At 40.3% G+C, this 25622-nt stretch overlaps 1 protein-coding gene across 14 annotated transcripts in view; it reads left to right on the top strand.

Moving 5' to 3' along the window:
• SPPL2B (signal peptide peptidase like 2B) overlaps positions 1–25619 on the top strand; it is a 37690-nt gene extending 12071 nt beyond the window's left edge. Inside the window, exons 4-17 of one of the 14 annotated variants that reach the window (XR_006171648.1) lie at positions 2274–2363; positions 3812–3951; positions 4639–4781; positions 5568–5664; positions 5823–5939; positions 10075–10156; positions 11235–11309; positions 11439–11501; positions 12688–12787; positions 13724–13801; positions 15263–15423; positions 16908–17345; positions 17795–17827; positions 18239–20923. Coding sequence is in view for 4 of the 14 variants with exons in the window: in XM_042836296.1 (XP_042692230.1) it covers positions 2274–2363; positions 3812–3951; positions 4639–4781; positions 5568–5664; positions 5823–5939; positions 10075–10156; positions 11235–11309; positions 11439–11501; positions 12688–12787; positions 13724–13801; positions 15263–15423; positions 16908–17192 (1431 nt within the window). In the remaining 10 variants the exon portion in view is untranslated. Of the gene's footprint in view, positions 1–2273; positions 2364–3811; positions 3952–4638; positions 4782–5567; positions 5665–5822; positions 5940–10074; positions 10157–11234; positions 11310–11438; positions 11502–12687; positions 12788–13723; positions 13802–15262; positions 15492–15569; positions 20924–23546 lie in introns of those variants that run through there. The other 13 variants (XR_006171646.1, XR_006171647.1, XR_006171649.1 and 10 more) reach the window with 13 other exon arrangements.
• Positions 25620–25622: the final 3 nt, after the last annotated feature.

Below are 25622 nucleotides of genomic sequence, written 5' to 3'. Positions count from 1 at the left end.
AGTTGTAGTTCTGTTGACTTCTTGTTGTGTTCCAGTGCGATGGGTTGTGCTAATCCCAGAGCAGCCAGCAGCTCACATTGTTCAGCTTGCAGTAAAACTTTCTTGCAAAGGCTTTTAGGAGAATTTCTGAGAATAAAAATGTGGAGCGGAGTAGTCAAGAAGGCGGCCGCGAAGGAGAGGAGAAGTTCTTCAAAACTCTTGGTCATCATGGAATGCTCAGCCATGGAAGCATGGAGAATTGACATGCCTGAGGGGAGGGATGCCATCCTGTGGCACCTGGGCAGGCTGGAGAGGTGGGCCCATGCCAAGCTCCTGGAGTTCAACAAGACCAAGTGCAAGTTCTTGCACCTGGGTTGGGGCAATGGGAAGCACAGATACAGGTTGGGTGGAGAATGACTTGAGAGCTGCCCTGAGGAGAAGGATTTGGGGGTGTTGATGGGTGAAAGACTCAGTGAGAGCCAGCAGTGTACGCTCGCAGTCCAGAAGGCCAACCAGATTGTGGGCTGCATGAAGAGACGCTCCTCTTCGTGCCAGCAGAACAAGGGAGGTGATCCTGCCCCTCCTGCTCTGCTCTTGTGAGACCCCACCTGGCTTACTGCATTCAGTTCTGCGGCTCCAGCACAAGAAGGACATGGTGTGGGTCCAGCTGAGGGCTACGAGGATGATTGGAGGGCAGGAGCACCTTCTGCTGTGAGGACAGGCTGAGAGCTGGGGTTCTTCAGTCTGAAGAAGAGAAGGCTCTGAAGAGATTGAATAGTGACTTTCCAGGACCTGGACGCTCCATACCGTCAGCCTAACTATGCTACCCTAACTTTAACAGTTCATCACTAAATCATGTTCCTGGGAACCACATCCAGACGGTTTTTAAACACATCCAGGGCTGTTGCCTCACCCACACCTCCTTGGGGAGCCCATTCAAGTGCTTAACAATGCTTTCTGTAAAGAAGTTTGTTCTGATATCCAACCTAAACCTCCCCTGGTGCAACCTGAGCCATTTCCCCTCATCCTGTCACTCGTGAAATGAGACCAGCCCTTCTGCGCTGCACACCATGGTTCCTCTTTGTTAGGCAGCTTTGCAGCCACTCCTCCCCAAGGCTGTATGGGTTGTCTGGTGTTTGACCAAAATTTGGGACCTGACACTTGGCCCTGTTGGAACTCATACAGTTGATCTTGGACCTTCGCTCCAGTCTATCCAGGTCTCTCTGTACTGCCTTTCTGCCATCCAGCTGATCAACTTGGCGTCATCTGCAAACTTACTGAGGGTGCACTTAATCCCCTCATCGAGGTTGTTGATGAAGATGTTAAGTAGGAGTGGCCCCACTACTGAGCCCTGGGCTGCACCTCTTGTAACTGGCCATCGGCTGGGTTTAAATCTGTTGACCACTTAACTTTGATATTTTAACTTAGGTGAAAGACTGGTCTTCGTTCTTAAAGCAGAATTGGAGTAGGCAAACATCAGGCACCCCTTCCAACCTTGGCAGTTCTCTGGTTCAGTAGTTTAGTTCTCACCATCTACGCTCAATTCTTTTGTTTGAATGGGACAACCCTTCTGTTTTCTGACGCTGTGACTCAGGGATGTACATCGTGGGCTGTTAACCAGTTACACATCAAAGGTTTTGTGGGACACTCATTAAAATATTATGGTGTGATTTAACCTCTTCCTGTATACTGTCTACAAATTCATCTAGCTTCTCTGAAACATCTGTGATGAAAAGTCTACTGGGCTCAGAAACCTTATCACTTTGAAAGATTGTGTGAATCTGTTTTGCACTTGTCCCAGCAGTTTCAGGGATCATTTTGTGTATGTGTAAAAGGGAGAATACAGACACCAGTGAAATTAAATAACATGATTCTTAAGATGAGATCTTTCTGCTCGGTATGGAACCAAGAAGAGAAGATGCTTTCTGGTTTGTTGTTTTTTTTTTTTGTTTTGTGTGTATGTGTGTGTGTTTCTTGGTTCTTTTTTTCCATACTTGTGTCTGCATTGGAGTGTTAGAGGGGTATATGCTGGGCAAATGAAAGTGTTATGCTTAGGCAGTTTTGAAGTTGGTTTAAGGCTCCGATAGTAGCAGTATTTTTCCTGTTTTGAATTGTGTTTTGGATTAATTTTTTGGTGTTTTGCCTGTGTAAAGGTAACTTTAGGTTATTGTACATTATGTTCCTTTTCATAATATTTTTTAGATTAACAGAAAATAAGACTTGAACTCTTTTGAAGGAATAGAAGGCTTTTGCAGAAATAAATTCTTTTTTGCCTGTTTTGATCTGTCCTTTAGGTCCCTCCAGGGGGTAACAGGAGCCAATATGAAGAGATTGATATTCCCGTTGCACTGCTGAGCTATTCTGATATGTTAGATATTGTCAAGGTAAGCTTGATATTCTGATTTAAACTATTTTGAATTGTTCATTGGTCAACAGAATGTGGAGCTCATATTAGGAGCTCTGGATTGTAAAGAGTTATACTCAAAAAGACAGTTACATTCTATTTTTTAGAAATGCTGTTGTCTTAGGAGGTTGTTTCTCATTTAAGAATAAAAAAGGGAGCCTAGTTCTGAACATAAATACTACAAGCAGCAGAGCTAATGGATTGCTTTAAAGTACTTGCAATAAAGCTTCATTATATAATCATAGAATCCTTAGAGTTGGAAGGGACCTTTAAAGGTCATCTAGTCAAAGTCCCTTGCAATGAACAGGGACAGCACAGCTGGATCATGGTGCCCAGGGCCTGATCCAGACTTGTCTTGAATGTCTCCAAGGACAGAGCATCCATTACAGCTCTGGGCAACCTCTGCCAGTGCCTCACCACCTCACTGTAAAATGCTTCTTCTTTATATCCAACCTAAATCTCCCTGTTTAAGCTTGAAGTCATTTCCCCTTGTTTTATCACAGCAGACTCTGCTAAAGAGTCTGTCCCTTTCTGAGTTTGCTGATTGGAAACTAAATAACTGAAGCTTTGCTAAGGTGGCTTTTGTGAAGTCTACAGTGCTGGTTATGTAAAAGCATCAGGGAGCCCTTGTCAAAGGGGATTCAGTATCTTCGTGTATGAGTTTTTCTGAGTATGGCAAAGTGGTGATTTTAGGTAAAATGTCCTTTTTATATGAGTCAGTTATTTTTATGGGCAGTAAGATACTTTCTAAAAAAAATAAATCCCACCTTGATGCCACTTCTGTTTTTTGTGGACCAAGAGTAAGGGTGTTGTTCTGGATAGTGTCCAAAGGTGTGTCAGATATTCAAATTAAAATACTCCTGTTAGAGGTAAGAGTTTCATCACCAGACAGTTTGAAAACTCCCTGCAAGTTCTGAAAAAGCTGCTGCCCTGACTGCTGGAATTGTGGGCACCTTGTAACCAGGTCACTGGTGCTGAGGACCAGATCCTAATGAAGATGTGGATATTAGAAGTTCAATGATACATGCTTTTCAAACAACAGTAGTCTGTAATAGTAAATCCACTTTTAAAAGTAAGTCGGCCCGCACTTCATTGCAAAGCACTTGTTCATATCATGCACTAAGGAATTTGTTAGTTCAGTGCAGTTAGTACAGCATAGAAAGGGGAGAAGAACAGTTGTTGCTGAGGATCCACTGTCCATGCTGAATATCTCTTTCAGGGAGCCATGCTTTGGAATAGTCCTAAGTTAGTAGTGTCCTTTGAATGCTTTTGGCTTTGTCCTGCCTCTGACACCTAGCTCTGTTTCTGTTTAAATATCTTTTACTAAGGAAAAGTAATACAAAAAGCAAAATTGAGAGATTTAAAGAGCAGGGTGGTTCTTACTAAAGTGTGATTCCCAAATTCCTCCATTTGTTCTTGCCTCTGCAGAGTTTTGGGAGGTCAGTGAAGGGAGCAATGTATGCACCAAATGAGCCTGTGCTTGATTACAACATGGTCATTATATTTGTCATGGCTGTGGGGACTGTGGCAATTGGAGGCTACTGGGCAGGAAGCAGAGATGTGAAAAAGTGAGTACTGGGAAAGTAATGTGCCAGTTTTCTTCTTGTGTTTTTGCCTGGGGTAGGGGGGAACCATGGTGGTGGATGGTAGCTGTGCTGATGAGGGTTAGAGACTCTGCAACTGGAGTTAGGAAGATGTTAGCGTGATGTCTAAGAGCCCTTAAGCCTGATGTGTAATAGTCATGGACAGTGCCTTAATGCTTTACCCTTTAAAAAAAAACAAACAAACAGCCATACACTTGAAAAACCTCAGAAGGAAAATTGGGTTGGAATCTATTTCCTGTTTGGGCTTTTCAAAGATTCATCTTCAAAGATCTTTTGTGAAAATTGTAGAGATGTATTTTGCTGGGCTAGTGTAAAACAGACAGATCAGATGGTTAACACCATGTTCATTTTGGACGTTTTACTGAAATTTTGTGGCTACTTTTCACAAGTAGATGGGGAGGAGGAGATCTATGCTGCACATTTCCAACATTTGCTTTGCACAAGCTGATTCTGTAGTGATTTTCAGTATTCAGAGTTGTTAGTTAATGAAAAATAGTACTCCTTATACAATAATTCAGAGACAACCTGAGTGGAAATACAGGTATTGATGTAGTGTCATCATTCCCCGCCTCGTGTAACTCACTGAAGATGCAGTGCCCTTTATTTTGTTGCAGAGGTAATGGTCTGACTGTAATTCTGTTCCTCTTTCAGGCGATACATGAAGCACAAACGTGATGATGGGGCGGAGAAACATGATGATGAAACAGTTGATGTGACTCCAATAATGATCTGTGTGTTTGTAGTGATGTGCTGCTCAATGCTGGTCCTCCTTTATTTCTTCTATGATCACTTAGGTACTTTTAAAGTTGCATTTTTGTTGACATATCTTCAATAGCACTGGGCTGCTTTTGCTTAAAGAACATTTTTAAGGTAGAACTGATTATGAAACAATTGTCCTCTGCCGTTTGTTCTCAGTGCAATTTAAAACCCTATAAGAAAACTCTGCAGGTAAGCTGTAATGAGGTTGGATTAGGTGATCACAGTAATTCTTTCAATTGTTAAAGCCTTTTATGTGTATAAGAGGTGTAAGTCGTTAAATCTTTGTTTTTTGTCAGAGTTTACCAAGCCTCTACTCTCCTTTCTATTCTTACTGAGTTTGAGGTTTTACCTTTATGAGTGTGGTAAGCTTCTGTTGATTGCCTTTTTGATCAAGTTGAAGAGTCACGAGATATTGACACTCTTTTGTGAGGAAGCTGTGAAAGATGTATCCCTTCACTGTTAATTCGTTTTGTTATTGAGTGGTTTTAAGAGTCCTCTTATGAAATTCCTATGAACTCATAGTGAGAAGATGAGTACTTCACCACAAGTTGCCTCTTCGGCTTATGATTTAATGGTATACTTAAAGAATAGTAGCAAAGAGCTTTTAACTTGTTCAAGTAGATATTGCATGAAGTACACCAGTGTAAAATGTGATGGAGTTAGATATTTAAAGGGCATAAATCTAATCAACAACTGTATGAAATTTCTGTATCTGAATTTAATTTTCACACATGACATTTAAGACTCATTTCTCATTCAGGTTTTTTGATTGGAAAAAAGGATCTCTTACCTTCTTGGACTTACTATTTTTTATTTTTCAGTCTATGTTATCATAGGAATATTCTGCCTGGCTGCCTCAATTGGCCTTTACAGTTGTCTGTCTCCCTTTGTAAGAAGATTCCCATTGGGAAAGTGTAGGTATGTTGCAACTTGAATATTTTTTTTTGTAGGCAAAGGTACATTTTTATGTTGTAGGGTAGGTAAGGGATTTACAAGGTAGTTTCGTGTATGAAAATGTTTTTGAAGAAGCAGAGTAACTCCACAGATAACTGTACCTGTTTGTGTTTCACTTGCAGAATCCCAGACAACAACTTGCCTTATTTCCACAAGCGTCCACAGGTCCGGATGTTGTTGTTAGCTGTGTTCTGTATCTCTGTCAGTGTAGTCTGGGGAGTCTTCAGAAATGAAGATCAGTAAGTGTATATTTTAGTTTCTATACAAGACTGTAGTCTGCATGATGCGGTAAGTTACTGACATCTGTAGAAGCAGACTCCTATCCTAAAATTTAGGCATTACAGTAAGGAAACTAGAAACTTGGACAGAAATCCATAGCTGTTCTTACTGTGCTTTATCTTTGCCTGGTTGGTCTAAGCTACAGAAAACTTTCCCTTGTTAAACCTGAAACCCAGAAAATTCAGGCTTAATTTGGACTGGAGTCCCAGTCAATACTCTGATCTCAGGGGCTTCAGATTGCTTTACAGAAATGATGTAGAACTTTGAATACAAGTTGTATAATTTATTTCTGCAGGTGGTGATCTCCTCAGCATTATTCTGAGAGAAGAAGAGCTATGTCGATTGTCAGATCTTTAGAGAATTGTTTACTCGTACCAGACAGCTGAAAGGAACTTTGGGCAATATTGCTGTGATACTCCAGCAGTTGCAAGGAAACCCTAGTGTTTTGTAACTCAAATCCTACTTCAGTTTTATCCTAGTGACCAAGATTAAAGGAAAGAGCTTTAGTTCTTATAGACTTAACTTGCAAATACAATCAACAAATAGCCCAAGCTGTAGATGTCCCTCAGCATTCAAGGCCTGTACATTTATACATGAGGCAAAGGACCTGAGGACTTCCTATTTTGGTACTCGTGGTTATGTTGACCTCTTCCATACAGGCTCAGAGAATTCCGTGAGGGGAAATAACTGGGAACACTCCTTACCCCATTTTCAGTATACAGCACTCACTAATGAGCACTTCATCAGCTGTTTTTTCACACTTTGAAAGCCAAAAATCTTTGCCAGATCCTTTGTGTCCTTCATGAAGAGATCAAAGCCCAGCACTGAGGGTACAAATGGACAGCTGTATACTTCAGTATTGCAGTACAGCTATCTGTGAGGACTTCCTCCCATTGCATGGTCAGGCACTGGTTTTTTTTCACCTGGGATGTTGCTTAGGAAACTGACCTTTTCCTCTCACTTTTTGTCTAGTGGATATTAAAATCCACTAGTTCTGCAGAACTTCTAGCAAGTGAGTTACTGTCCACTTTAATTGCACATCCTTCTTCCTGCAACTTTATTCCTTATTTATACCAGTGCCTGAAAGAGATGCTTCATGTTTTATTTTTTAGTACCTACCATTTCACACAAATATTTTGACAGCAAGGTTGCAATTCAGCCTCTCTGTATTGGTGACCACTAGTTAAAAATTTATTCCTATTTGTTCTGACATTCTTCCCTTCCCTGAGGTTCCTAGACAGGAGGCTTTCAGCAGTGTTTCACCCAATGAACAGATTTTAGCAGCCTCTGAAAGGATTTGTGACTCTTTTTGTGGATGATTCACACTTTGTTCCCTTTGAAGAGTATGTCAGTTTCAACTTGCCTCCTGAAAGACTGGCATACAAAGATGTATTCCACTAGGATAAGTTACTGTAAATCACAATAGAATGATTCTTCATTATTAACCAAGAATGAATCTTTTTCTATCCTGGTCTTTGTTAGTGACTATACCAACAGCAGCCATGGCTGCATTTTTGTTTTTTCAAATAAGAGAACAGTGTATCTTACCTATGAGACAACGTATGTGAGTAGATTTTAAAATATTCTGTCACAGGTTTTAGTAGAGCTAATTTAGGTCCCTATTCACATTCTCTTTAAACTATCATGACCACAACGTATTGCTAATTTATAATGACAGGTATAATCTCTGGTGTTTCTTCAGAAGCGTTGTAAAACTAATCATTCATGGGGGAAAAAATAAATCCAGGTATTGGAAAGGATTACATTCATAGGAAAAGTAGAATTTGAAAAGCAGCCATTGGCACTAAATACACATGCAAATTTGGTGTGTAAGCTTAATCACACTCTGAGATAGTATTTGTTCAAAGACCCTTTAATTGCTCTGAAGACTGCAGGATTGCACGGATTGGAAGAGGCCTCAAGAGGTCGAGGCCAACTGCTATGCTAAGCAGGCACCCTACAGTAGGTCACACAGGTCGGTGTCCAGATGGGTCTCCATAGGAGACTCCACCACCTCTCTGGGCAGCCTGTGCTCTGTCACCCTTACTGTAATAAATTCTTCTGCATGTTTGTATGGCACTTCTGTGTTCAAGTTTTAGGCCATTACTCCTTGTCTTGTTCGCATGCACTACTAAGAAGAGCCCGACCTCACCCATCTGCCTCTCACCTCCCTTCAGACATTTATAAACATTTGAGATCTCTCCTCAGCCTTCTTTTCCCCAGGCTGCACACAGCAAAGTTACTCAGCCTTTCCTCATACAGGAGATGCTCCAGGCCCTTTATCATCTTGTGGCCCTCTGCTGGACTATTTGTAGGAGATCCCTATCTTTTTTTGCACTGAGGAGCCCAGAACTGGACACAGTATTCCAAATGTGGCCTCACCAGGGCAGAGTAGAGGACGTGGAGGATCACTTCCCTCTCCCTGCTGCCCATGCTCATTTTCATGCATCTCAGGATATCATTAGCCTTCTTACCCATGCAGGTATGCTGCTGGTTCATGGCCAACCTGTAGTTCACCAGGATACCCAGGTCCTTCTCTGCAGAGCTCCACTCCAACTGGTCATCCACTAACCTGGTGCATGTGGTATTGTAACAGATATTGTAATAGATTCAATAGTAAAGAGGATAAAAACAATTAACTTGTCTAAACCAAATCACAGAGTACAAAATACGACTTGTTCTAAAATCTTAGTCTTACAACCAAGAACTTAAAGAATAAATTTCTGCCTACATCTTAGATGACAGATTAAAATATACATAGCTTGGACAAAAACAATTGCAGAATTACAGAATGATTCCATTTGGAAGACATCTTTGGAAATCATGTGGTTCAGCCAAAGCTGCTCAAGCAGATCAGCCTGGCGCTGTTGCCCAGGACAGCATCCAGTTGACGTCTGAATATCTTCAAGGAGGGAGATTCCACAGTTTCTCTGGTCAGCCTGTGCCAGTGTTCAATCAACTCCATGGTACAAAGTTTTAAGAGGGAATCTCCTATGTTCCAGTTTGTGCTTGCTCCCTCATGTCCTGCCACTGAAAAGAGCCTGGCCTCATCATCTTTCCACCCCCCCATCAGATATTTATGTGCATTCATAAAATTTCCACCTCCCTCCCTACCCCCTGTAGCCTTCATTTTTCTAGACTAAACAGTCCTGTTTCTCTCAGCCTTTCTTCACAGGAGAGATATTTCAGGCCCTTCACCATCTCTCTGACCCTTTGTTGGACTCTCTCTAGTAGCTCTATCTCTGTCTTGTATTGAGTAGCCCAGAACAGGAAAGCATACTCCAGCTGGGCCACACTAGTACTGAACAGAGGAGAAGGATCACCTCCTTCAGCCTGCTAGTACAGCCCAGAATACCTTTATTCACCTTTGCCATAAGGTCACATCTCAGATTCACATTTAACTTGGTGACCACTGGGCCCTTTTGTGCCATGTTGCTTTCCAGATGCTCAGCCCCCAGCAGGTACTGGTGCAGGGGGTTGTTTTGTATTTTGTCTTGTTGAACTTTATAAGTTTCCTTTCAGCCTGTTTCTTCAGCCTTTTAAATTACCCTGGATGACAGTACAACCTTCCAGCAATAGCAGCTGCTTCTCCCAGTTGTGTGTCATCTACAAACTTGCTTGAGGGTACACTTTGCCCATCATCCAGAATATTGATATTGATGTTAAACAGGATTGGACCCCAAATGGACCATTGGGGTACACTGCTAGATACCAGACTCCAACAGGTCTTTGTGTCACTGAATCGGCACGCTCTGAGCTAACCTTTCAGCCCGTCATCAGCCTGTCTCACTATCTGCTCATCCAGCCTGTGTATCAACATCTTTCTGTATGAATCTGATGGAAGACACTGTGCTGAAAACCCTGAATTCTAGATAAACAATATCCACTGCTCATCAAAGCAGCTAGTCATTTCATTTTAGAGTTATCAGGTTGGTTAACAGAACTTTCCACCGGTGAATCCATGATAACTGCAATGTTGATTTGAAAGAAGTGGTTTTTTGTTCATTGTCCCAAGCAGGTGCTTAGTGAGAACAAGACTTCATCTATTTGTCTTATAGTTTCCTGCAAAAATGTAACTTTTTGCTTTTCCTTTAGATGGGCCTGGGTTCTGCAAGATGCTTTAGGAATTGCTTTCTGTCTTTACATGCTGAAAACAATTCGCCTGCCTACATTTAAGGTATGGATATTAAACAGATGTTAAAAGAGGAGGTTTTCCTGTATAGTTGAACTGAGGAGTCACTTACAGTGGAGTACTCAGAGATTTTAGTGTGTTTAGATTGTCAGAAAGCGGGGAAGTGAAGGTAAAAAGACCAGCAGCTCACACTCATGGTGTCCTTTTCTCTGTGAAGCTTAATGAAGAAAAATAATGAGTCTGGTATATGCTTCGAGTAACTTCTGGATCTTGAATTTTGCTGGTTATGGATTTTTCAGTAATTTAATCACACTCCCTTCTTTTAAACTCCCTGATTCATCAGCATCCTTCCTAAATAAAATAATATACCATAGAGCTAGGCATAGTCTTCCAGAAACACTGGAATCAGTTGGTTTACTTATCAACTGCACTGAACCCATAAACTTACCTTCCATAAGGTGGTGATCTCATGTTTTAGGTTTTATTAAAAATCAGTGCTGAAGCTCCAGGTCATGCAGATGTCATTAAATGTGATTCCCTCATAAGTTTTGCTGTTTGTGGAGATCTGTCAGCTGTGACTTTTCAGTCCTTCACTACGTCTATTTTGCTGCAAATCAAAGTAGAGTAGCTTACACCCCCTGGTTAGGTTTGGTGTTTCTTTTCCCCCAGAATAAGACGTATTGTGGGTGCAACATTCTGGCTCCTTCCAAGTCTTCCAGAACGTATTCAGCACTCTAAAATAAAAATTAGCACTAGCATTTAGTTGTTTCTCAGGCAGCTCTTTCAAACTCTGTTCCAAGTTATCTTCACCTGTACATTTTTTCCCATGTACACTTGCCAAGGAAATCTAAATACTGCTTTAAACTTTATGTAGAAAATGCAGAACTTTTCACTGTTTCCTAAAGTATTAAAAGAGTATTTCCAAATTCTACAGCATCAGGAATTTAAGGGACTAACATGTAATTTTCTTTTATTAGCTGCACATATGGTGAGATTCTTCTGTTTTTAAAATACTTGGGAATTCACATTTTGCTTTGAATACTCTTGAGTTGCTGATTATTCTCTGCTATCTACTAATGCATAGAATATAACTGTACACCAAGTATCTTGTCTCTTTCTCCAGGGTTGTACCTTGCTCCTCCTCGTTCTTTTTGTCTATGATGTATTCTTTGTATTTATCACACCATTTCTAACAAAGGTAAGTGAAATATTTTTCTCATGCCTGCTGCTCATAGAGCAAAGCAATGGCCTATTTATCTGTGTTCCTAAATAACCCCTGGACTGCTGAGTGATGTGCTCATTTACAGCTTTGCCCTTTTTTTTCTAGACTGGGGAGAGTATAATGGTGGAAGTGGCTGCAGGCCCATCTGATTCTGCCACTCATGAGAAGGTATTGTATGTAGTCTGAAAATAAAGCATTACGTTCCAGCTTTTAAGATTTCATCTTCTGTAAAACTCAAAGACCACAGATCCAAAATGGAAATGCCACTCCAAAAAGAATTTTGCATGGAAACAAGCACTTCAGAGCTCTCTGGAAATCTGCAATAGAAATGAAACAAAACAGACTTAGGTGACTCACCATGATAGGTTTGGTCTTGTATCTTGCTTTTAAAAGAAGGAAACTGATTAACTTGGTTTCACAAAAACGTGAGCCCCTATCTGTAAATAGGACCAATTCCTAATGAAGTATGTCCATTTTTTGCCTGAAGCATTTCAATTCATATGATGTTTGTCTCTTTCTTTCTCTCCAGCCAGCCCCGTTTTGATAACAGTTTTATGAAAAGCTGAGGCGAGGCAAAGGGGGGAAACTTAAACTGGAGACAGAAAAGTGAAGTCAAAAATCAGCAGTTCTGTGCCATTATAGTATAATTAGATACAATTACTTTGGCATTAATATAAGCAAAATAAATAAATAGTCTTTGATGTTATATATTAGAATATATATGTTTGCCCTGGGCCTTGCCGTACTGTGCCTCAACTCTGCAAATTGTATCTTAAGCAGAAACAGAAAAAACACACACAAAAAAAAGTCTTTGAAGTGATGGGAAAAATGACCTTTTGTAGTGATTCAAAAATCTTTGCACGTCTGATACTTTCATTGCATCCAGTAGAACCAAATCTAAAACTGTTTCTTACGCAAGTGGCAGCTAACCTCAGTTTTCCTACAGTTAAAGCAGAGTTCATACCCTACTGCATTTGAGGACTTTTAAATTAATATACAGAGTTGTGAGATGTCTTTCTTACTGAGAATTTAAATATTTCATTGCTCTCATGTCATAGAATCATAGAGACACCAAGGTTGGAAAAGGCGTCCAGGGTCTTCCATCCCACCATCCACCTACCACCAGTATTTCCCACCAAGCCATGTCCCTTAGTACCACATCTAAACTCAACTACAGTTTGTTTGCTGTCAGCACTGTTAACAAAATATACCTAACATAAGGATCTATAATGTAAATATATATGTATGCGTATACATTTGCTCTATCTGTAGTCTTCAGTTCCAACACAACAGGATCTGGTGTCAGTATATAGAGAAAAGTTTTTCATAGGGTTTATGTCTCTTCCATTCTAAGCTCCCAATGGTCCTGAAGGTCCCACGACTGAACTCCTCCCCACTGGCTCTGTGTGACAGACCTTTTTCTCTCCTAGGATTTGGAGACATTTTAGTTCCAGGTATTTCTTCTTTGCTGTGTTAAGAATTGTACCTGCTGCACTGTCAAATTAGTTCGTCCTCTTCTTCCACTTCAAACAGAAAGCTTGTGTTGACTTGTGTAAACTTGGTAAACTTTGAAGTATGTTTTTTTTTTTTTTTCCTGCACTTCTTTTCAGTAGGAAAATGCGTTTTAATTTTATGTTCAGTTGCTCACTCGGCGAAGTAGAGAAATGCAGAGAAATTTGAAGAGTTAATTCCACAAATGGTGTCTTGATATAGACATTTTTAATGGTGTGATGATGAGGAATCTACTTGTCCATTTGCCCATGATTTGAGGTGGCACATACCTGACCACTCAAAACTTAGTAATTACTAATCACACAGCATCCAGTGCTACCACCACACCTCTCCATATGGCACCAGATAGTATCTGCAAGTACACCTAATGCTATTGTAGCTGAAAAAAATGTGTATTCTGGCTTTCAGACTTCTGACAAATTATTTGTCAGTTTTCTTGTGTTCGGAAGCTTCAGCTGTTTGTGCTTTCCTCCCTCCCCCAACCCAATCTTACACTTAAAATTGTTGCTTTTAGAATATCATGTCTAACAAACTTATACCACCACTGGAGGTTATATTTCTTGTATTGATCTTCATGTATGGAGCTTCAGTTAGTTGGGAGAGAGATATTTCACAATATGTAACAAGTGCTGTTCATTCAAACCTGGTCCTCCAGGATCTCAGTATCTGTAGATGTTAACGTTGCTATTAGATTGCTTTGGCTGTGCAACTGCCTGTAAGCTGTGCAGTTTCCTGAATGATTCTGTCATAGCTCTTAAACATGGGAGTACAGAAGTATTGAAAACTATCTTAAAAGTCCTGAGATTGTTTGATGTTTTTGTTTATCTTAATATGTGGATGGGTTGAAAACATGTTATAATTGTTCTTTTCTTTCCTAGGTTTACTGGTGGCCTATTGCCATAGATTTGATATTCAGGTGCAATCATCCAGAGTATATTTTGTAGCCTGCACAATAGGTATGTTTAACACTGATATTTTGACACGTAGTATGCATTGTTATACATGCTTAGTTAATCATTCCAGATTTTTTGATTAATCAGTCCTTACATTTCTTGCATATGGAAGTTCAGGTTCAAGGATATTTTTATTTTGACTTTGTTCTTTACTTTTTGTGTGTTCCATGACTTGATGGCATAATGAATTACTTTATAATGATGTAATACCTTCAAATTGGTTCTAAATTGGTTTCAAACTTTAGTTTGTAGAATCCAGAGTTGCATGTTGTGGACTTCCAAGTGACTGCAAAATGCAATCTGACTTTATTGCAAAGACACCAGAAATCTGTATTCATGCCAGCAAAGACTTAATTTCCTCAAAGTTTTCTGCCAATATTCTGCTTTAGAAATCCTTGTAAAAATAGCTAGGTTCTTAGGAGACTCAAAGCAAGGATAGAAAAATTCTTTTATTTCAGTGGTTTTTTTTCTATCAATTTCTGCATTAATAAAGAGTTGACATTGTTATTGCAGGAATGGGAACTACCCACGTGCTACACTGTATTAACAAAATTAGGATCAGCAAGATGAGAGAAGTGATTGTTCCCTCAGTTTGGCTCTTAAGACTGAGTCTAGAACACTGTCTAGCTTGGGATCCTTTGAGAGACTTTGCCATGCTGGAGTAAATCCAGTGGCTGCATGCTGAAGCATATGGCACCCAAAGAAGAAAAGGCAAAAGAGAGAAGATTCTTTTGTTGTCCACAGTTATCTACTGTGAGAATGAAAGAGTAGTCTGACTGTAGTCTCTGTAAGTGTATAGGGAAGAGATAATATATGAGGGAATGAATGTAAGTCACAGAAAGAAAGATTTCAATCGAATACAAGGAACGCTCCCTCATCTACATTGATTTTGAATAACTGGATAAAACTATTACTGAGTGTTCCAATCATTTGGCTTCTGAACAAAAGTCAGTTGGTTCTGAAAATGTAATTGAAAATATTACCAAATATTGCCATATAAATGCTTTTGCTCTGCTTATATTCTGCAGAATGCTTGCAGTACTTAAAGGGAAAATAATTAATGACATAGCTGGCATTGTTGTTACTGAGAAACAGCCAAAGACCATCCAAACAAGGAGCATGTATTATAATAGTCAAAATAACCATCTGTATTGGGGCTCATAAATACAATAAGAGAAACAAAATATTTTATTTTCCTGCTCTGAAAGTGCTTAAGATAGTTTTTTGAATTGCACAGTGTGTGTAAGGCCAATCACAGTACTCTCACAACAGAAGGACAGCAGTATTTCACAGTACTGTTCCAAATTTATAATGTATACACTGTGCTTATGTTTTAAAAAGTTGCTTTACATATTACATGGATAAAGAATCCTATAAGAATGCTTATTTAGCAAATTATTTAGTTGCTCTTGTGTCAAGCTATGCCCCAATAACTTCTTTTTTGCTGGTTCTGTTTCCTTCCAGCATATGGCATAGGCCTTCTTGTGACCTTTGTCGCCTTGGCACTGATGCAGATGGGTCAGCCAGCTCTGCTCTACTTGGTACCCTGCACTCTAATCACCAGCTTTGCTGTGGCTCTTTGGAGAAAGGAGCTTGCAATGTTCTGGACGGGCAGCGGCTTTGCGGTGAATACCAGTTTGATATGAGTGTCTTCAAGAAATACTAATATTATAAAAACCTAACTAGAATTAAAGTTGAGTAAAATATTGTAGTATTATCCACCAAAGCCAAATATTTTTACTTTTTTTTTTTAATGCACTTTTTTCCCTAGGTAATGTTTTCATTTTCTTTCTTTAATGTTTATGGCCACTTAAACTGACTAGTGAAAAGTAAAGTAGAACCCTGTCTATCCTTCATTCTGCCACAGTTTTACTGGTTTGATCTTTGTTGAAAGTATCATTGCCATTTTGGTAAGTAGCTCCTTAAAAAATATTTATCTTCCTATTTTTTCCTAGTCTACTGCTTATAATGATCTAGTTAAGTACAGTGAATCATCATGTGATGTTTCTCTGTGGTATAAATGAAACTCATTTGATTCTGAATGGAATGATTTCTATTATGAGGCATGACTGTAGATTGTGATGAATTACCCTGAAGTGAAGAATCTATCTAGCTGGAGGTTCTCTCCCAGTGAGATTTATTTTTTTCCTCAATTATTTTTTTTTATAACCTGCACAGCCTTCCTCTAGAGAACTGATTTAATTATTGAAAAAATTAGTGAGCATCCAGAATGTGTTGGAAAAGTTGCTGGTTGCCATGAACTGATAGTAAAAGTGATCAAAACCAGAGAATGCAGAAGTGCCAAAGTGCTGTCTGCTTGTTCCTGAGTAATCAACAGAGCACGGCTGATTTCAGTGAGGAATCATCCAGCTACAGATTCTGTTTCTTTCATCTTTTCCAGACTTTAATTCTTTATTTCTGTTAATTGGTACAACCCATCTCTTTGGTCATTGTAGATTGCTTACAGTTCCTGACATTGTACAGACAGTAATGTTCTTGTTTTAAATTCTTTTTAAATTCTTTAAATTCTTTTAAAATTATTTAAAATCATTGTTTTAGAGTCCTTCAGTAAGAACACAAAATGTGATGGAACTGCTTGAACCAGCAAATTGCATTTCTTATTATTACAGAAAGCCCAGTAGTATGCAGTTAGCTGGGTAGGGCCTGCAGGAAATCTGTCACAACTGATAAACCAAGAATAAGGGATTAAAACTACTGCTGTTAATATCACCCAACGATTACAATCAAATAAATGAAAGGCAATCCCTTATAAACCTGTAATAGCAGGACACCCAGGAATATTTATTATTGTGAATAATAAAAGTTTGGTGAGGTTTAAAAAGCTATTGGACAAACCCCTGGAACAAAAATCCCCTTGTGCACCCTAAATGGCAAAGGCAGGATAACTGTATGCACGTGTCTGTCACTGGAGAATGGTAAGGGATGTTGTGCCTTCTGTCTTCGCCTCGTGTGACCATTTTGATCATACCTGACACCTGGCTGGAGTTGAATATGTTTGTTGGAAATTCTAATATCTCTATAGTTCATTCTGCTCTTCATAGCAGTAATAATTTCTGCTTTTCATCACTCTGTCGTCTTCCGTTTGCAGAAAGACCTACCTCAGCCTCCCTTGGTGATAGCTTCTGTCAACTGCCCTCAGCTTCCTAAAGATAGCAACGTACCAGCTGCTCAACAAGAGACAGAGGAAATGGCCAACCCTACCCTCCATGTGAAGGAGCTGCACAGCCCTACCTTGGCTGCAGAGGAGCCAGCTGATAACGACACAAAGACGGAACAGTCAGAAGTTTCTATCACAAAGAGTGAGGAAACACTTGGGCACAAGGATGACCTGGAAAGTAAATCTCTAAACCTCGAGCAAAAACAGCTGGAATAAACAATTTGATAGGAACTCCGTATTTTCCCTTACAAACGTTTGTGTAAAACCAGTATGTATTTAGACTGGTTCTGTAGTATTCACGTTCATTGAGGAACCTCGGTGGGAGTCTGATCATCAAATCCAACAAAGAATGTTCTGCCTCCAGCTTTGGTACAGCTATATACTTCAAACATATTTGAAATATGGTGCTCTACAAGGGTTCTGATGTATGGATTTCAATTATCATTTTATTAGTGAATGCCTTTGACTGATCCATTTTAATTATACCAGGGTAGTATTACGAGTCTTTATTTACACAGTACTCTGTGCTTTGTGGCTATTTTTGCTGCTTTAGCATAGTGCAGGTTAACGTGGAAGAAAAGCATTGAACAAGTCTGCTACAATGCTTAGCTGAAAGAAACACAAGAGGACTTTAGCACTTTCCCTATTGTCATCTTTTACTTTTTCTACTTGTCAAAGCCATTGATGCAAGGGAATGCTTTAGTATAAGCTGACATTCAGGAAATGCAGAGAGTGGTTAAATTGCCAGCCTCTGAAAGGATTTATACTACCAAGGTGCATTAAATGCATCTCTTAAACTTCTTTCTTTTTACTTCCAGGTACCTGTGTTGGCTACTAGTCTAGTTTAAAAGGTAGGATGAATGGAGCTCCAAGAAGCTCACTAAGCACTCCATGAACTCCAGGGATTGTCTCTGAAAAGGTGTTTGTGACAGAGCACCCCTGGTAGAATAAGGATATTAAGAATGTTTGCGTTAGAAATGAAATTCGAGCCAGATAAATAAGCAAACAGGGAGTGACGTTAAACTAAGCTTGCTTATTTTCATTGGGGAAAATGTTACAGTAAAACAGCAAAAAAAAAAGTAAAACCTCAAGAGCCCAAACTGATGAATTTTAAGGAACATAGTTGTGGTCACTAACTGAAGAAAAGTCTGATGTTTTCATTCTCAAGGGAACACTCGGTGCTATTGTAGGTTGTGATTTAGAGCTACTTGCTGCTTAGTAGCCAATCAGCTGCCTCAAATAATGTTTTGTCTTCATCCCAGGAGTATCCCAGAAGCATGGCCTGTCAGGCTCTGGAAAGAGGCTGTGATCTATTTTGCCCCTCTTGCTAAGTGACATGGCAGAGGACACAGTTTGTAAGTGTAAAACTATTTGGGGTGCAGGTGGTCTTAATTTATATTCCTGAAATTAGACATTTTCTTGTACGTGATTGAGTCTTTTATGCATCTTTTATGGGGAGATGATGAGATTTGTGTACCATTTGTTCTATATACGAACATATGGCTTTATCATAAGCATTTGTGTTTTACATTTAAATTGTAGTGCCCTAATGCCTCAAACACTTCATGTTAAAACTGAGAAAGAAAACAAAAGTGTTCTAGGATCCTGGAACACATTTCTAAATTGCATGGGAGAAATGCTTTTCAGAGCATTTGAGTCTAAAGCATCATTTACAAAAGCATCAGCATTTTGTCCCAGTCTGAGGCAATGATTTTAAATTAAGAGTCTCCAGTTGGCGTGTTGAGTTGAATTCCAAAAGGTTCTCCTTTAATGTCTGTCTGTTAAACTTCAGCCTTCATCTCTTTGGCTGGGTCTTCCAGAAGTTTGCCCTGTGGTTTTCTTTTTTGGATGCTCATTTCTCATCTGTTTAGCATTGGGTGGGTAATATTCTTTCTCTGGAATGTGGAAAGATTTCTGTAAAACTACAATGTGCAATCAGAAGTTTTGCCCTCTTCTTAAAGCCCTGCCTGATAGGTTGATTTCATAGCATAAGTCCCAAGTCCTGCACTGCATTTAATTTATGAACGACCCAAATGGAAGATAGTAGTATTAAAGACATCTGGGTTACTTTTGTTCTTGTTTTCTTCAGTCTCCTCTTTGATGGATTATGTCTGCCAGTGGTAATCTGAATTTCAACTAACTAAAAAGCAACGGAGGCATTTAACTGAAAATATCAGCCAGCTGGATTATGCCTTAATTTAAACCATTGTATAAGTTTATATATAAAGAAAACAATTCTGTGTTTCAATAATGAACTTGACAAACAGTGATAAAAGTTTGGAGAACGGCTCCAAGTTCTATGGTTTTTTTTTTGCTTTGATTGTTTTTCAGTCATAATACTGTAGGGAGTAATTTTTGTACACCGAGGTCAGTAGTTTTCTGATGATGAAGCATTAAGTTTTATCACCTTCTTGAAAATGTATTTTAACATTTGTTCTCATGTGGGTTAGGAAGCAGTTTATTTCTCAAATTGTTTATAACTCGATGAAAGTGGAAGATTTATAACACTGATTAAGTTGTGTACACCTGGTAGTTGCTTTATGTTTCATTCTAGATGGGTCTGCATATGCTTCACCTTCATGTTTTGGATGGTTGTCCATCTACTTAAGTGTAAGTTTGTTGTGTGTGTTTTTCTTCTTCTCAAACTACGAATATCAGAGTGGGGGAAAAAAATAGTTACTCAGTGCAATATCTCCAGTTAAAGTATATAAACAGTTACATACTTTGACTATTGCAGTACTGTACACCTTTGGTGCACCAGTTTGGCTGCGACTGTTTGGACCCTGTTCAATCACTCCCATCAAACCAAGGTTGTGCTTTCCTGTCTTTCCCCGAATGTAAAATTTAATGTTGTACAGGAAATTGTCAAACTATGTTCAGTGTAGTTCATTCTGATTTTATTTGATGATTGCAGATGTACATCCCACACTAAACTTGAGTTAAAAGGCTGCTTTTGGAGTAATGTTAAAGTGCTTCGTTTTTAATGCTTTGGATTGCCTGAGCAGCAAGGGACAGATTCTTTCCTGGGTCAGAAGTTACTAACCGTGAGTCAATGCATTGGACTGACTGGGTTTGACTTGTATCCTCCTGAAGGGTTGCACAAATGCAGCTGAAACCAGAATGTGACATCAAGGATCCTCATGGGAATGGCAAGGGAGAAGTACCCCAAATCCTCTGTTAATTTACGTGAGTCTTTTTCTCTTGTCACATTTCTTTTACATTCACAATATCAAATTTCTGGATTTTGTTGGGTTTTTTTTACCTGATTGCCTGATCTCACACAATCAGTGCAACCTGTCCTGCACAAGCTGCTCTTTTTTTTTTTCATTACAGTAGCCCTCAGTCTGTCTGTTGTTATGAATGCCTTCCATTTTTCAGACATGCCCATTTCTGTGCTTTAGAATTCTTTTTTTTGTGTCTGTGATGCATCATTATTTTTGGCCATAATGTTAATGCCAGTTGATTTCTAAGTACGCTGTGAAAAACCACAGACTGTGGAGCCAGGAAGAAGGTAGCTACTGAACAGAGCTGCAGTAATACAACATAAAGCTTTGCTGAAGGTGACTGCATCCATCAGTCAAACAACACAGCATCTGGGAAATGGGTATTTACCTGCAGTTCTTCTTTTGCTCTGTAGCTTTGGTGGGCAGCAGAACGCTCAGTTATCGTTTTGTTGGGCTTTGTTCTTCTTAAAGCTGTTTCAAAATGGAATTGTTGGGTCACCATGTGTGTTCAGTGCCTCCTCTGGATGTTTCACCCTACAGGTTGTAGAGCTTTGTTACTGACTTAGAACATTTCTCAGTTCTCTGCTTAACTTCTTTACTTCCTATTAAATGCCTTTGGCCTTGAAGGATTCCTTCCTTCCTTCCTTTCATTCAGCTGTTTCTATACCTCCCCTGGCTAGCCCAGTAAAAATTAAAAAATGAAAGCAAATAAGAGGATGCCTATAATGGCTCTTGAGGTGAGTGCTCGCATACAGCTCTTTTATTGTGAGATCCTACAGTTCTGCCCTGCAGTTTTGTTTCTGTCTTCTCCCTATCCCATAGTTGTGTAGTGCATGTATCATTTTTCATGTAGCAATGGCATTAGAATCAATAGATGTGGGGTTGGCAGTGGGGAAGAAGACCAGATAATAATTGCAGCAGCTGGCCAGGGAAGCACAGGAAACCTTAAGTCCAGAAAGGGGAGTTTATAGGTCAGTGGGAAGGCATTGTGGTTGACAGTTCAGATCTCACCTTCCAGAGATGTGTTTGGTTTTGTCTTGCTAATGTGAAGCCCGTAAATCCCCGGGGCAGAAATCACATCAAAGCACACGTTAAATAGTTGCAGTGCTTTTTCTACCAAGATAAGAAATGTTGTATTTTGAAATGTAGATGGAGTTGCATTGAAAGGCACTCTGGAATGTTCTCATTTCAGTAATACGCTTTTCTGTGAGTCTTTCACCTTTGAATATCAAAGGTGAAATATTCAGGCAAATATTCAGGTTATGCGGTGGGAGAATGAGGTTTCACTGTCTTTAGATAATACACGAGGGCCTTAAATTGAGTTTCTTGAACCAGGAATGAGTATATTTACACCAAGTCATCATTTCAGGCATTAGTACAGAACTTAACCTGATTTTATGCAGTTCATTTGGTTTCAGTTCATTCCTCCAGCAGTTCTTGGGAATGCTGTGGCTCTTGGTCCTATCATTGATCCACTGGTGGCCATGGTTATGAGTGGGCACTCTCCTGGTCTGATTTGGAGTTGCGTTCTCTTAACTGAAGACAACAATTGAGTTTATCAGATTTCTTGTTGTACTTTCCTGCTTGTTAACATTCCCTATCTTTGTGTACGGCAAAACCTCATCTTAGGGAAAGCTTTGAAATGATCTAAAGGCTAGAAATCTGGAGTTGAGCTACAGCTCTCACACACACTCTGTGATTTGAGCTTCCTTTGGGTGTTCAGTGTGAAAGTTAGTTAGCTGAAAATATGCAGAGATGGGTCTGTGTGGGGAGACAGCCCTGTTCTGTCTGAGTGGTGTCAATGGCAGTGGTCTGAGCTGCTGTAAGTAGTTGTTGCCCACTTTTCGTGAGCTTGTTCTTTGTCACTTGCCCTCTCCAAGAACTGAATAACTCAGTGGGACGAGACCTTCAAAGATCATCACGTCCAACTGCCCGACCTCTTTGGGGCCAACCAGAACTGAATGAGGGCATTGTCCCAATGGGGCATCCACCACCTCTAGGAAATGTGCTTCACACCTGAACTGCAGGGCTGCACATCAGCTTCATCCTGTGGAGATGTGATGTCTCAGCACTTCAGATGAATCTCTTCAGCCCTACAAGTCCCTGACAGATAGGCTCAGTTTGGCAACATAGGAAAGCAAAACTCCCTTTTGTAAATGCACATTTTTCATTACAGCTGTGGTGGTGGATGATCTATGTGCTGTCCTCATCACAGTACTTTGGTTTTTGTACAGCCCATTGCTGGAGGAGCTGGGGATCTGGCAGCCAAGTCTGAGCAATGCTAACGAGTCACTGGGATGTGTGGATCAGACAGGAGGCTGTGGGCAAACAGCAGTATGAACAGGGTTTGTGGGGTAAGACTGGAGAGTATTTGCTCAGTGCTGCTGTCCTGGATGTTGATAGTAAGATTTTTTAGGGAGCAGGAGGTAACATCAGTCAACCAGTTTTAGATGTCCAGTGTCTCTGTTAAGGGGCTTTATGATAACATTCAGATAATAGCACATAGGGTGGAGTTGTGAAGACTGCAAACTCTGAAGGTTATTCCTTTTAGTGCTTGTGAATGCATCCACTTAATTATAAAAATAAACCAATTGTGAGTACACACACTTTTCAAGCTCTTGTTCCATGAATTACTGAAGGAAAGTCTTTCAGTGTTCCAAAAGCCATGCTGTGATTTTTACTACTGCTGAGCCTTTGCAGTTTGGCCCCTTAATAAAACTAAGTGAATAATTAAAACTGAATAAAAATCCCCACTGAGGGAGTTGGCTGGGGTAGGAAGGCTGTGGCATGAAAGCTCTGTTCAAGTATCCTTCCTGCACATGGGCTGTTAATGCCACATGCACTGAAGCTGTGGGAAGGAGATGCAGAAATGCAGATGGGTCCGAAAGAGAAGGAATTTGGTTCTCTATAACGATGCAGTCAGTCATTAACAGTGCTGATAGCTGAATATCCTTCCCTGATTTTATCTCGCATCTCATTTTATTTTGGCAGCAAGCCAATAAATTGTATTGGTTTCATAGTTTAATTGGCTTTGTGGCCAAACTATAGGCAGCCTCGTGTGAATAGCGTCCCTTTGCACAAACTGCAGAAGATGTGGTATTTGCTAGGTGGTCACTTGGAAAATTGCTGCTTGCTGTCTGCAAGAATAGATAAACCAGTGACATGGGGACTTGTATCTGTAGTATATCTATGGTAGAAGTAAGGCCTGGTGGTGATTGTTTGTAACAAAACATGTTCCTTTCTTGGTACCATCAACTGCTGAAAACAGCCAAGAGCCATTGCAGCAGCTGAGAGAAAAACATCATTTCCAAGTCGTAACATTTTGGCAAACATTTCTGTTTTTCAGAGGTTGTAGGTCCTCCTGAAATACCCACATCAGCTCCCTGGTTCTGTCTGGGTGCGTTCTTCCCACTGTATTCCCATGCAGTTCCATGGTTTTGAGGTCAGCCCTTCATCTGTCTGATCTGCAGCCTCGTGTCTGGCTGCACAGCGAATCATCCCAGCTATTTTTGTGTGTGCAAATGCATTGCAAGACATCACGTTTCCAGTCACCAAATGTAGGTTTGTTTCTTCCTTCTGTGATTTAAAACATGGGGGGAGGAAAAGAAAACTACAACCCCACCTATTGTGTAATTAGCACTGGGGGGAGATGTGAGGACAAGAGCTGATTCGTATCCCAGGGGTTTCACTGGGGTGCTCTTGCTGTCTTTTCCATGGGGTTTTCCATGTTTGCCTGTTTGGGGCACACACCTATATGGTAAAAGAAAACAAACTTGAAAAAGACTGATCCGCTGAAATTGCTGTGTTGTTTGTTTTTGGTTTTTTTTTTCATCTGTTTTGCTTAAGAAAAAAAAAAAAAGGACTTTAGCCTGTTTTAGTTAAAAAATGTAAAGATTTTCTAAACCTGTAAAATAAAGATACTTAATTTTTGAACTGAATTTTGAGTTTTGTATCACTGTTACATTTGAAATCCGATTGTGTGCTTTTTCTTCTTTGCACTAAATGTGACAAAGTGCTTCTTATGATGTAAGACACCTTGAACTGCTCACACATTGAAGTGCCCAAGGAAACCTGAGTTGAATATCCATACAAAACTCCTAAAACTTATTTGTGGCCTTCTTGAGTCTTCTGTTCACATGCAGGACTCGAAACAAATCCTGAAACAGTCAACAGGAATCTCTCTCTTCCTGCTGCCAGTTCTCCCCTAGTGGGATCGTGGTACAGACAGGACCAACCAGCTCTGGGGCTGTTCCAGTGATGGGAAGGGAAGGTGAGCACTAACAAACCCTCTGTTACTGCAAGTCTCTAAGGAATCAGAGGGCACGGCATGGAGGTATGGCACGAACAGGGTGGGTGTATTTCCACTCTACTCTTGTGTTCATGTTGTTGGTATGTCCCACTGAACCACAGGGGGTAGAAAGGACCTTGAGGCTGAATGCAAGCCCCTGCTAAAGCAGTTCCCTACAATAGGTCACACAGGTAGGCGTCCAGATGGGTCTTGAATATCTCCAGAGAAGGAGAATTCATAACCTCTCTGGGCAGCCTATTCCTGTGCTGCATCACCCTTACAGTAAAGACATTCTTCCACATGTTTGTGTGGCACTTCTTTGTTCAAGCTTTAGGCCATTACTCCTTGTTCTATTCTATTATATTCTTTTATTGTAATTCTATCATAATAGAATTATTCATAAAATTATAGAATTGTTTGAGTTTAAAGGGAACCTTAAAGGCCATCTTATCTCACTTCCTTCACTGAGCGGAGACATTACAGCTTCTCAGCTGCCCAGAGCCTCCAGCCTGAGGAAAGAATGAAAAACTTGTGTGGTTTTAACGTTTGTATCACTCTATCTGATGCATGCATAAGTAGGCACCAAGGACCTGTCCTGCGGGACTATTTCTTCACCTGCAGGCCGTTTCTGTCAACTGTTCACCTGCCTTCCTCAATTTGCAAGAATCACCTCGGGGTGATTCACCTCTGGAAGGAAAGGCTGCATTCTCCAGCAGTGATACTCAACTGATGGAAGCACAGGAACTGGTTTGCAGAGATGCTGCCTGCCTGCAGGCTGTCCTCAGGGCCACTCTGAAACTCCCACTGCAGAGCTCCTGCACAACCACGTGAGGACCTTCACTCCATTGCCCAGTTGCAAACAGGTTTGTTGTCTCACACCACTGCATTTTCTTTGTACACGTGAGTAAGTGGGGACCCCCGGCCCACCCAGGGCCACGATGAATTGCACTGAGTGTGCATGAACAGCCCTGATCCTCAGCTACGCCACAGCTGTACCTAGAAGACAAAGCTGAGTTTATATTTATACTCCACTGATGCCCAGGTTGTTTTCTGTCTCCCTTTTCAGTTGTTATCGCAGCATCATAGAATGGCTTGGGTTGGAAGGGACCTCAAGGATCATGAAGCTCCAATGCC

Source organism: Centrocercus urophasianus, unplaced genomic scaffold (assembly GCF_019232065.1).
Source record: "Centrocercus urophasianus isolate 14NV4802_14NV808 unplaced genomic scaffold, USGS_Curo_1.0 seq_59, whole genome shotgun sequence".
Taxonomy (NCBI): domain Eukaryota; kingdom Metazoa; phylum Chordata; class Aves; order Galliformes; family Phasianidae; genus Centrocercus; species Centrocercus urophasianus.
This window is presented reverse-complemented; position numbering and strand designations above follow the sequence as displayed.